This window comes from Schistocerca serialis, chromosome 4, assembly GCF_023864345.2.
Source record: "Schistocerca serialis cubense isolate TAMUIC-IGC-003099 chromosome 4, iqSchSeri2.2, whole genome shotgun sequence".
In the NCBI taxonomy this organism is placed as follows: domain Eukaryota; kingdom Metazoa; phylum Arthropoda; class Insecta; order Orthoptera; family Acrididae; genus Schistocerca; species Schistocerca serialis.
The window spans coordinates 273,334,640-273,347,744 of NC_064641.1; the positions used below are offsets into that span (position 1 = coordinate 273,334,640).

The 13,105-nt window shown below is 46.3% G+C and overlaps 1 protein-coding gene across 5 annotated transcripts in view; it reads right to left on the bottom strand.

The window, feature by feature from the left end:
• Nucleotides 1–13,105, bottom strand: part of LOC126473831 (ATP-dependent translocase ABCB1-like) — a 272,239-nt gene that overhangs the window by 140,416 nt on the left and 118,718 nt on the right. For all 5 annotated transcript variants that reach the window (XM_050101157.1, XM_050101153.1, XM_050101154.1 and 2 more), the window contains one exon: nucleotides 9,771–10,067. In XM_050101157.1, coding sequence (XP_049957114.1) covers nucleotides 9,771–10,067 — 297 coding nt within the window. The remainder of the gene's footprint in view (nucleotides 1–9,770; nucleotides 10,068–13,105) is intronic.

Here is a 13,105-nt window from a genome sequence, read left to right on the forward strand (position 1 = left end):
TGCAACATACAAGGGACAAACAAAACTTGTGTCATTTTACGTTCTTCGTTCTTCTACTGCAGTGAACTTGTTTGGTTTAGATTTATTTCAGTTGTGTAACATGTCTATTGTAAATCAGGTCCTATCAGTGAATCAAACTGTGCCTTCAGACAGTGTTTCTAGCGTTTGTGAAGAATTTGCAGACACTTTTGCAACGGGCCTTGGTTGCGCTAAGAACTATGAAGCACAATTGGAACTGAATGTAAACGCGCAACCGCAAATTTTTCAGAGCGCGCAATGTTCCTCACGCATTGCGTGATGAGGTCGCAAGAACATTAAACCATTTAGCATCACCAGGTGTGAGTGAATGTGCGCAATGCCTCTTCCATTTCAGCTCCGCTTCATCGCTTACGCCGTACAGGTGTTCCGTTCGTCTGGACGACGGAATGCGAACGCGCCTTTCGCCAGTTGATATCGGCGTTGCTTTCTACTACTTGCCTCACGCCTTTCGATCCCCGGAAACCCCTTTTGTTGATGGTAGATGCATCGGATTTCGGGATCGGTGCTGTGCTTGCGCACAAAGTTGGCTCCCATGATCGCCCTATTGCCTTTGCGTCAAAATTGCTCTCGTCTGCGCAAAGAAATTACTCGCAGATAGAGAAAGAAGCTTTGGCTCTCGTGTTTGGTGTTACTAAGTTCCATGATTTCTTGTATGGTCGTCACTTCACCATCATCACAGACCACAAACCTTTGACATCGCTTTTTCATCCGACCAAGCCTGTACCTCCACGTACAGCGCAGAAATTCATTCGCTGGTCTATTTTCCTCTCGCAGTACCGCTACGATATCTTGTATCGGTCCACTGCTAAGCACGGAAACGCCGATGCGTTGTCCCGTTTGCCTGTTGCTGAGGATAAAGCATTCGATTCTTCCGAACTTGCTTGCATGTTCATTGATTCGGAAACCGATGAAGTGGTCGAATCGTTTCCGATTGATTTTCGTCGTGTAGCTACGGCCACAGCTGCGGACCCTGTCCTTGCTACTGTTTTGCGTTTTGTTGCTACGCAATGGCCTTTGTCAAAGTCTCGGATCGAGGATCCGTTGGTTCGCAGATTTTTTGCTCACAGGGAGAGACTTTTTGTTCGACGTGGTGTTTTGTTGTTGCGTTCTGATAATGATCAGTCCAGAGTCGTGGTCCCACGTTCGTTACAGTCCTCTGTTTTACGGCTTCTTCACCACGGACATTGGGGTATAGTGCGAACGAAACAACTTGCTCGTCAGCACTGTACTTGGTTCGGAATCGATGCTGCGATTACGAATATGTGTTCTTCTTGCATGGCGTGTGCCGAACAACAATCCGCACCGCCGCGGAAAGTCTTTGCATGGCCAAAAGCCACTTCCCCTTGGCAACGCTTGCACATTGATTTTGCTGGTCCATTCTGGAATGCTCGATGGTTGGTTCTGTTCGATGCCTTCAGTAATTTTCCTTTTGTTGTCTGGATGTCTTCCACGACGTCCTCCGCCACCATCCAAGCGTTGTCTGCTATCTTTTGCATTGAAGGTCTTTCGCAGACTATTGTTTCCGACAATGGCCCACAATTCATGTCCGCAGAATTTCAGTCATTCTGCCAGGCCAATGGTATTCAACATCTGACATCCGCGCCGTTTTCGCCTCAGTCAAACGGTGCCGCTGAACGATTGGTCCGGACTTTCAAGTCACAGATGTTGAAATTGAAAGAGCGCATTCTCGGGAGGACGCATTGTTGCTCTTTTTGTCTTCGTATCGCTCTCAGCCCCGAGATGGTCGCTCGCCGGCTGAGTTGCTCCACGGTCGTCCTCATCGCACCTTGGTGTCTTTGCTGCATTCGCCGCATCAGGTTCCTGTGCAGCGGCAGACTCCTGCTTTTGCTCCAGGCGACGTTGTATTCTATCGCAACTATCGAGGTTCCGGCATTGGCTCTCAGGGCGCATTCTTCGCTGCCTCGACCGCGCGATGTATTTGGTTTTGGGGGCCTCTGGTGAGGTGCGTTGGCATCTCAATCAGCTGCGCCTCTGTCGTCGCACGGGTTCTGCCGCTCCCCGTCTGCTTTCAGCGACGGTGCCGTCCGGTCAGCGCCCTGGGGACCCATCTACTGGCTCGCCTCATCCCCAGGTGTTACCGACGATGCCTTCCATTTTGCCCCATGGCGACGCGCCGCCGCAGCAGCCGCCGCCGCCGCCGCCGCCTGTTCTCCCGCCGGCGCCGCCCGCATTCGACGCTTCGCTGCAGCCGCCAAGCGCCTCCCTGGGTCACGCGCCGCCGATCGCTTCCCGTGACCAGCCGTCCTCCGCCATGGACCTCTTGCCCGCTCCGGACCACATGACGTCATCGCGCGTCGGGTACCCCGACGCAATGGAGGTCGCCCCTACGGCCCCTCCTGTCTCATTACGGGCGCATACACCGCATGTTGACGTGCACCCTGGACTAGGTTTTCAGGCGTTTCCTAGATCCCCTCGGACCGAATGGCCGGGTGCGGGTGGCACAGCCTCGCCTGTTGTTAGGCTCCCCACCTCATCGCATACGTCAACATTGGGTCCTCCCCAAGGCGGGCGGAAGCCTTATCACACGACCGTTCGCCGATTTGCGGGGGAGGAATGTGGTGTCACCGCCAGGCACCACACTTGCTAGGTGGTAGCTTAAATCGGCCGCGGTCCATTTAGTACATGTCGGACCCGCGTGTCGCCACTGTGTGATCGCAGACCTAGCGCCACCACAAGGCAGGTCTCGAGATACGATAGAGCACTCGCCCCAGTTGTACGGACGACATTGCTAGCGACAATACGGACGAAGCCTTCCTCTCATTTGCCGAGAGACAGTTAGAATAGCCTTCTGCTAAGTCCATGGCTACTACCTAGCAAGGCGCCAATTGTAACAGTGCATGTATCGTACAAGTCTCATTTGTATAGTCAAGAGAGATGTATCACAAGGTGTGAATAAAGTTAAGTATATTCCAGCTACGTACTTTTCTTGCTACCATTCAATAATTATCCTGTTCCAGACTTCACGCCCGTCTGCGTTAGATAGCGTGCCTATCGGCCCCCTCAAAATAACACTGTGTCGGCACTTCTGTCGACACATCAATATAGGCCTAACATATATCATATAGTAGTGCCGCTAGCGTCACATTATCTTCAAAACCCAATGAGACAAGTGCTGTCATCCTACTAAACTTTCTTAGGACCTTTGACTACTTCAATCTCGAAGAAATGCTGCTCCTTCGTTTCATCTGAGAAATATGGACAGATTATCAACAAACAAATTTGATCACAAGAACACATATAATAAGGGAACCGAAAAAAGACCAACCACTCAGCTGCATCAAGGTTTTGCCAAGTTTAGGAACAGTCTGGAAACCTACTTAAGTTGTAGTCCAGTCAGCGATAGGAAACTCCTTTATTCAGTTCTCTACTACGACGTCACTGCTTATGCAAAAAAGTCTCATTATTTTACATCAAACTACGATCATCTAATGCTTATGAAAGTGTTCAGCATCACGCGAATTAAGGTGCGCTATTGTACAAACATGATCCTTTTTATGTGCAAGCATGTCTCAACACCTCTGTGCCATGATCATAGCTAATCTAACAAAAATTATGCACAAATATTAAAGTCCATTGTGAGTTTTTTGTTATTGTCTACATTTTTTTAAGACAACTTGCAGTCTACAACAAAATGATTTTATTGTAAGGTTGATTGGAAAGCTATGACATCATTTTACCTATGAACGTCACTTTGTTGTACGAAAATATTTTTCGGTTACTTACAGTCATTTTTGCGGCTCCTGTCCTTTCCTGCATGTTCAACTGTAGTAAGAGCACACACAGAAACACGGTTCTTTCTTTTACTGAATAATACACGCAAGTTAAAACTACAAAATTTCACAAAATAACAAAGTTTGGTCCCCGTAGATATTCAATTGTTCCCATTCTCCTTCTGGCATTTCACTTAACCTTCGTTTTCATTCTATCCCCCCCCCCCTCTTACACTCTTTGTCTACGCCTGTGTGTGGGTCTCTGCGTGTGTGTGTTTCTTTTTATTTGTTTTTTTTTTTTTGTGTAGTTCCTTAATGTGTGAAATGGTGTGTCATTGCACAAGACCGTGGCTGCAATTTAGTATTTTCAAATCTGTGCCTATTTTAGTTGGATGGTGACTGTGGATCATCAAGTGACCTGCCGATGTGGTATGTGAGCTACTTCTTTTTAGAACTTTGAGGAGTTCGGAACGTGTTGTTTTAAAATTTTCGCGCATAAAAATTACCTTTATAGATATAATTAGACGTAAATCGTCAACTAACCTCACAATAATACCATTTGGTTCGTAGTATTACGAAAATATGGTCTTACAGTAACTAACAACAATAGAGGACAAGGTAAAACTCATAAAAGACTTAAAATGTTCACGCTTAATTTTTATTACAATAGCTGTGTACATAAAAAAATGTTCTCATTTCACAAGCCATTATAAAAATACCCACTGATGACTGCACAGAGAGGCTGAAACGTTGATTGTTTAATAGGCGTATCTGGATTCTCATAATTTAATCTGCAAACACCTCTATACCGGTACTGTTAGAGCTTCAGAACCAAATGGTGATGGTTCAGTAACATTTTTTACCATCAGGTTGCTCCGATGGCTGCTTGCTGCCCGAGCCTGCTCTCGCTCACCACTTCTCCAGAACCATCGTCCTCTCGCCTTGTGCGATCACCTGCTGCACACTTCCTATCGTAATACTGTCTGACTGGCTGTATCGTAATAGTTAACACTAGTTTCCCTGGATTGCTGTTCAAGTTCTTGTCTGCGAATCTTTGAAGATACTATCTTTGGGCTACGTTCTAGTTATTCTCCGCATGCACGTGAGCGTTGTGTGTGTGTGTGTGTGTGTGTGTGTGTGTGTGTGTGTGTGTGTGTGTGTGTGGACGCGCGTGTGTGAGTGTTCGTCTGCATGCGTATTCAAAACTTCCACGCGCTATTCAACTGTGTCAGATATTTAGAGACATTTTGATAAAACATCTTCTAAACAAAAAAGTAAATGGTAGTTACTTCAAAAAATAGCTTGTGCTATTGGATGTGGTATAATTCATTACGGTTGTTCTGTAGTCACGAAAATGAGGAACCCTGCAAAATGTTAATAAGCAAATAGAGTTGTAGGGCTGAGCGTTTAGTTCGCTGTTGACGGACTCCTGAGCATGAATAATCTGTCTTCTTGTGGTAAGTATCTCATTTAAAACAGAAATCTCTGTCGTAACAAACTCTAGGAATAAGGTCATCGTTGTTGTGCGGGGTGAAATTGAATTTTATTTTTAACTTAGAGATACATTAGATCTCGCAAAAGATAGTAATATATTGCCGAACATTATGAATCTTTGTATTACTTCTTTGCTGCTTGAGTAGTCCCCGCCAGGAGGTCATAATAGGGGATCACTGTACCTCTAGAATATTTTACGCTAGGGGATGCCATCTTCAGTAGAGCTGCATGTCTTCAATAAGTATAATGGCTGTAATATTCTCTGGTTTTCGTCCTTTGCTGTACCAACATAGCAGGGCCATGTAGGCTAATGTTACAAAGCTAAGTCAGTCCATGATCCAGATTGTTCTCCCGGTAATTTCTAAAAAGGCAGTAGTCCTTCTTCACGGACCGCAAGTCAGTCTGGCTTCTCATGAGGATCTCATCATGAAAAATAGATCTGGCACTATACGCATAAGAGAAGAATGCTAGATTCCTTAATTAAATAAATAGGTTAGAGAACTTAAAGACAGAGATGGGGACTTTGAAAGATGTAGTGGCTGTTAGGGAAGTGCTGTAGGAGAGAGAACGGAACTTCTGGTCAGCCAAGTACGGGGTTATCAACACGTCATTAAATAGGCGCGCCGCAAGAGTAGGTGTAATAATAAATAAGAAAATACGAATGTTGTGAACCACTCTGAATAGCGTAGTGTACGCATTATCCTAGCCAAGACTCGTTCCATTATTACAATATTCGGTATATGTCTACTAGTTTCGCAGATGATGAGGATGTTGAAAGAATCATTGACGACATAAAGCAAATCATTCAGTTCGTTAAGATAGTCGAAAATGTAATTGTGATGGGGAATTGGAATGAAATAGCAAAAAAAAGCAAAGGTAAAATGCTTTGTGGCACTTTATACAGCTTTTGCTTATCTTGTTGCCTGATGTTCTTTCTCTTTCGTTCCCTTGAATTCATATGCCAGTTGAAGTGTGAACTTCTTGGTTTCCATTTTCTTGTTGGTTACTATGTTATAGAGGACCCATACAGTTATTGCCGCCATGTCCAGTATGTTGTAGAAGACACACATTGGCCGTCTCCTATATGTAACCTTCGTAGTATATTTACGGGTCATTTCATCAACCACGTCCGCCCTGTACTTTATTACATTGTAGAGCGTTACGGTTACAGTTTCTTTTCCCTTCCTTGCTTATTGCTACTTCAGCATGCAGCGTACTCAGAAGAATGATATTTTTATTCTTCTTTCCTTGGTATACACCCAAGGTGTATTCTGTGTTGCCACTATTGTGCAGTATTGTGGTGGAGTGTATTTCAGCATTCGGCTTCCTTACTTCATCGGAAACTTCACAGTGGATCTTGTTCATTGTACCAACTAATGACGTTTTCTTTTGTTTGAGTTTTTAGCAAGTTGAAGAGACGTAAAGAAGTTGTCTGTGGTCATATTTCTTCCTTGATTTACAAATGGTTCCATAAGACGCAGAACGATGTACTCAGAAAGTTGTACTTACACTGATATGGTGTCTGTTCTTTCGGACATGTCTGAAAGAACAGACACCATATCCATATAATTATATAGTTCTTGCAATACCGGACATGACCTTCTTCTTCTGTGCAGATGCACACATATTACCCGAACTCTTACGGGACTTGGTAAGAATGTCTTCCACGAGTAATGAGTGTGTTGGGTTGGGGCAATACGACTGTAGTGTGTGGACATATGAGGTGCGACAATAAAGTAGTGAGACTGATGTGAAAAAAATGTTGCTTACCCTTTTAGTCAAGTTTAGTGTTGTCTCGTTCATAGTAGTTCCCTTCTGATTGCACACACTTTTTCCAGCGCTTCTGCCACTGATGGTAACATTTCTGGAACTCATCTTCTGTATTATCCTTCGAGACCCTCGTCACAGCTTTTTGGACATCTGGTGTTGTTTGAAAATGGTGCCCCTTGACCGCCGTTTTGACTCTTAGAAATAGAAAAAAGTTGCACGGAGCGATATCTGGCGAATAAGGTGGCTGTGGTAGTAATGAAATTTGTTTTGAGGTTAAAAATTGCTGTACTGACAGAGCAGTATGGGATGGCGCATTGTCGTGATGCAGAATCCAATTATCAGCAGTGGTGGCATGGACACGAAGAAGTCTTTTACGAAGTCTTTCTAAAATTTCTTTGTGGTAATATTGGTTAATTGTTTGTCCAGGAGGCACCCAATTTTTATGAACAATTCCCTTGGAATCAAAGAAGCACACAAGCATGCAGTTCACTCTTCATTTTGATATGCGAGCTTTTTTTGGTCTAAGTGCTCCCTTTCAGCACCATTGCGAACTTTGGCGTTTTGTCTCTGGATCGTACTGAAAAAAACCAACTTTCGTCACCAGTGATAACACGGCTCAACAATTATGGATTGATTTCCGTTTGCTCTAACAGATCGGCTGCCACATTTTTCCGTGTTTCTCATTGTTGAGGTGTGAGATTTTTGGGGACCATTTCTGCACAAATCTTTCTCACACCAAGATATCCAGTTATTACTAGACGAATCATTTCTCGATTGATGTTCAGTTCTTCTGCAATCATTTTCACGGATAATCTTCAATCATATCGTACGAGTTCACACACTCAGGCCAAGTTGACATCCGTCCGTTAGGTTGATGGTCGTCCACTGCGGTCTTCATCTTCAACATTCGTTCTGCCTTCACTAAACATTTTATGCCAATGAAAAACTTGAGCTCTTGACATAACCTCCTCTCCAAAAGCCTTCTTACCGTAAGCTGTTATCGCGTTTTCACCCAGTTTAACACAAAAAAGAAGTGGCATACCATTGCACAGTATTATGCGGCTCCATTTCCATGACGAGAGACACAAACACATTTTAACTTATTACAGCACAACTCACAACTCAGCAGTTGCATCGATATGCCGCTTGGGCTATAAGCAGCTTATAGACCACGGTCAAAGATATTGTGCCTAAGCAAGCCTGCAGGGTTGCCACATCTTGCAAAGAAAATCAGTCTCATTATTTTATTATCGCACCTCATATAAGGTGAGAATGTGGGTCTCGTGGGAGGCGTGCGCGAGATAGTCCCTGCAGTCGCACTGTGCCCTCGGTGGCTCAGATGGACAGAGCATCTGCCATGTAAGCAGGAGATCCTGGGCGCGAGTCCTGGTCGACGCACACATTTTCACCTGTCCCTGCTGATGTATATCAACGCCCGTCAGAAGCTGAAGGTATTAATACATAATTCCAATTACTCTGCAAGTGGTTGTTTCTCGATATGCATGTCCTCTTTGCCGAGGTATGGAAAAGCATGGCATATATACTTTGTCATTACATCAATAGCCAAACAGAATTTGAGAACTCTCCCCAAATTGCAGATATAAGAGCGGATTTGTTGGCTGCCAGGCGTTCAGCCCAGGTTGATTTTTTATCAAAACAGTGAAATCTGAACAGCTCTTGAAACCTGTCCCTTGGCATAAGGTCCTTGATAAAAGCAGGCCCCCAAGTGTGCGATGAGAGATCATCCTCAGACATACCTTTTGTGCACAATACACCCTGAACATACATGATGGCTATCAGTTTCTCTAATTCCTCAGTACAGTCATGTACTGTGACACAGTACAGTCATTGTTCTTTAGTACTTTTCAAGCATTTGATTTTGCATATTTCTTCATGAGACGTAGCATTTCTTCAGAAGAAACAAGATGGAAGGCTGTCTACTCATTCGCAAGCATAAGCAATGGGACCTCCTCTCTCCTTCAGAACATTCACAGCTAACCACCTTCCTGAAGATGAATAATTTCCAATCTCCCACACGGTTCTATCCCTTGCAATCATCTTTGTAGACTCTTCCAATCGTACCTGCTGTGGTGAAAGAGGTGATGATTGACGTATATCAGCATTTAAATCCCCTTCCACTAATCGCCCCTCGCTCACAATGTCTCCACATTCACTTGTATCAGGTACATAATCGTCATCTTCACCAGTCAAGTCAATTTCCGTTTCAACTTCGGAATTCTCTAATAGATGTAACACTTAATCAGAAAGTCCACGCTGACGATACATGTTCGAAAACGTGTTTCACGTACAAAGACTGCCTGAGTGACACAACATGAGCTGTGGTGGACTGGAATGTACAGGTGCCAAGTTACAACAATGAGGAGTAACTGCTCTATGTCGCTGCTCACTGTTGACTCTGTACTGTTGGATAATTTACACATATTCAGAAGAGATATTACCGTGGGCTCAAATTGACCCCTTCCGCCGTTCCAGGTATACTGAATGAAATGGTGAAGAAATTAAAATATTTTGTAAATACTAAAACATCTCCAGACAGAGGAGAAAAAATTGGAAAAAGTCATATAATTTCATTTACGAAATAAATAAATTGGATATGACATTGAATGAAAAACGTATGACAGGGGCCATTTTGATCCCTTCCGCTGCTCTAGTGTTAATGATTATTGTATAGTTTTAGCGGAGACCCTTGATGGTGTGACACGAGTGCGCGCTCACCTCTCGGACTCCTTGTCCTGCCCGCCGAAGGCGATGACGGTGCGGATGGCGCTGAGAACCTCCTCCGCGATGGCGCCCGCCTTGCCGTACTCGGCCAGCTCCTTCTTGGCGAGCCGCGACGAGAAGACCTCGATGACGGAGAGCGACGCCATGATGACGGGGAACGAGATGAGGCAGATGAGCGCCAGCTCCCAGCCGCGCACCAGCGCCAGCACCAGGCCGCCCAGGAACGTCACCAGGTACGTCGCGAACATCACCACCTTCTCTCCGATGCCGTCTTCCATCTTCGTCAAGTCTCTGAAAGAATCCATCGTACAGATCTCAGATTTTTCCCGCTGCAGATCAAATACTGCAATATGCGCTTAATGTTATATACAGTCCTGGAAATTGAAATAAGAACACCGTGAATTCATTGTCCCAGGAAGGGAACCTTTATTGACACATTCCTGGGGTCAGATACATCACATGATCACACTGACAGAACCACAGGCACATAGACACAGGCAACAGAGCATGCACAATGTCGGCACTAGTACAGTGTATATCCACCTTTCGCAGCAATGCAGGCTGCTATTCTCCCATGGAGACGATCGTAGAGATGCTGGATGTAGTCCTGTGGAACGGCTTGCCATGCCATTTCCACCTGGCGCCTCAGTTGGACCAGCGTTCGTGCTGGACGTGCAGACCGCGTGAGACGACGCTTCATCCAGTCCCAAACATGCTCAATGGGGGACAGATCCGGAGATCTTGCTGGCCAGGGTAGTTGACTTACACCTTCTAGGGCACGTTGGGTGGCACGGGATACATGCGGACGTGCATTGTCCTGTTGGAACAGCAAGTTCCCTTGCCGGTCTAGGAATGGTAGAACGATGGGTTCGATGACGGTTTGGATGTACCGTGCACTATTCAGTGTCCCCTCGACGATCACCAGTGGTGTACGGCCAGTGTAGGAGATCGCTCCCCACACCATGATGCCGGGTGTTGGCCCTGTGTGCCTCGGTCATATGCAGTCCTGATTGTGGCGTTCACCTGCACGGCGCCAAACACGCATACGACCATCATTGGCACCAAGGCAGAAGCGACTCTCATCGCTGAAGACGACACGTCTCCATTCGTCCCTCCATTCACGCCTGTCGCGACACCACTGGAGGCGGGCTGCACGATGTTGGGGCGTGAGCGGAAGACGGCCTAACGGTGTGCGGGACCGTAGCCCAGCTTCATGGAGACGGTTGCGAATGGTCCTCGCCGATACCCCAGGAGCAACAGTGTCCCTAATTTGCTGGGAAGTGGCGGTGCGGTCCCCTACGGCACTGCGTAGGATCCTACGGTCTTGGCGTGCATCCGTGCGTCGCTGCGGTCCGGTCCCAGGTCGACGGGCACGTGCACCTTCCGCCGACCACTGGCGACAACATCGATGTACTGTGGAGACCTCACGCCCCAAGTGTTCAGCAATTCGGCGGTACGTCCACCCGGCCTCCCGCATGCCCACTATACGCCCTCGCTCAAAGTCCGTCAACTGCACATACGGTTCACGCCCACGCTGTCGCGGCATGCTACCAGTGTTAAAGACTGCGATGGAGCTCCGTATGCCACGGCAAACTGGCTGACACTGACGGCGGCGGTGCACAAATGCTGCGCAGCTAGCGCCATTCGACGGCCAACACCGCGGTTCCTGGTGTGTCCGCTGTGCCGTGCGTGTGATCATTGCTTGTACAGCCCTCTCGCAGTGTCCGGAGCAAGTATGGTGGGTCTGACACACCGGTGTCAATGTGTTCTTTTTTCCATTTCCAGGAGTGTATGTGCGTGTCAAAATATTATGACCACTGTCCACAGCACATTCAATGTAGCCTTGTGTGCACCTGACACGCACAGAGCGAAGACGATTGGGAAATCATTCTAGCGACGATACGGGCTGCTCACTAGGAATCCAGTGACATAAGCGACTCTGAGAAAGGGCGCCTGGGATCAAGCTTTCGGAAACGGTGAAACTGGTCGTCCGTTTGGGTGCTGCTGGAAGAAGAATGGTGCAACCACCAGTGGGTGACTAGGTGTTGGACGTTGATGCCTCTTCAGACGACGTGGAGGTCGGAGGCTTGTGTCCGCTTTCAATAACAGGGTACGCTACGATCTGTGGTTGTCATTACGACAATGTACACTGCTGGTGTAGGTACAAGTGTTTCGGAACACATCACTTAATGCACATTGTTGGATTTGGAGGCTTAGCAGCAGACGAACCCTGCGTTTCCATGTTGACCAAACGATATCGTCATTTACGATTACAGTGGGGATGGGATCATCAAGATTTCACTGTGGATGAATGGAAAGGTGTCGCGCTGTCGGATGAATCACGTTTCTTGTTACACGAGGTCGATAGTCGCGTCTGGATACACCGTCATCATGGCAAACGGCTGCTAGAAATATGGACCATGCCACGAATGCAAGCCACTGGGGGCAGTTAGCTTTCGGTAGTAACCGAAGGCACCATGACAGCTTTCAAAAACCTGAAAACTGAAACAGTTACTCTTTGACAGCTACTTCCATTCTGTAGAAGAATTTTTATTACTGTAATGTGTAAAAAGTGGTGGGTAGGAATTACTGACTCATGTCCGTATTTTTTTAAAAGCAGGGCTTATAAATGTTCAGCACGTGATTGTAAAGTGACTTGTACCGCACCATTACGATTTACGAACGCGAAACGATACAATATTGCAGTGCCTGTGATATTTGCCGCAGTGCCTGTTCCTTTGGAAAATCATGCATGTACGAAGGAACATTATATAGTAATTCGGAATAACAAAGGGACTGCAATATCGTATTTACCCGCCGACACCGTGAAAGCGACTTTCAAATAAAATGTCTCCTCTGTGAGAGAATATACATAAAAGATGCTCGAGGACAGGTTGTAGACACATGGAATTTTCGGTCTGGTAGTGAGTCGTGCTCGGATACTCAAATGGTAGGGCGACCGATCGTGATAACCGGGAAATACGGGTTCGGGTCCCGGTTCCGCAGAAATTTCATTGTCGTCATTCCATTATACAGCTGATGGTACTCCATATTCGCCCTGAGGGGTCACCCTCGGGCTCGGCGACGCTTCAAACAGCAAAATGTAACGAGATATTCGAAAGGAAGGCCAGAGCTCGGAAATTCACATGAGCTGTAAGACGGCTCAGTGATGTCACATTGGCACAAAATTTCACCACAATTGTGCCCAAAGCCACCGTGGACGTTTCGTACGATGGGAAGATCTTACATTTCACCGCTTCATTTGACGCCTCCACTACGCCCAGCGTTGAAACGAAGCGGTCCTCATATGGGTGGCTGTGAAAAAAATT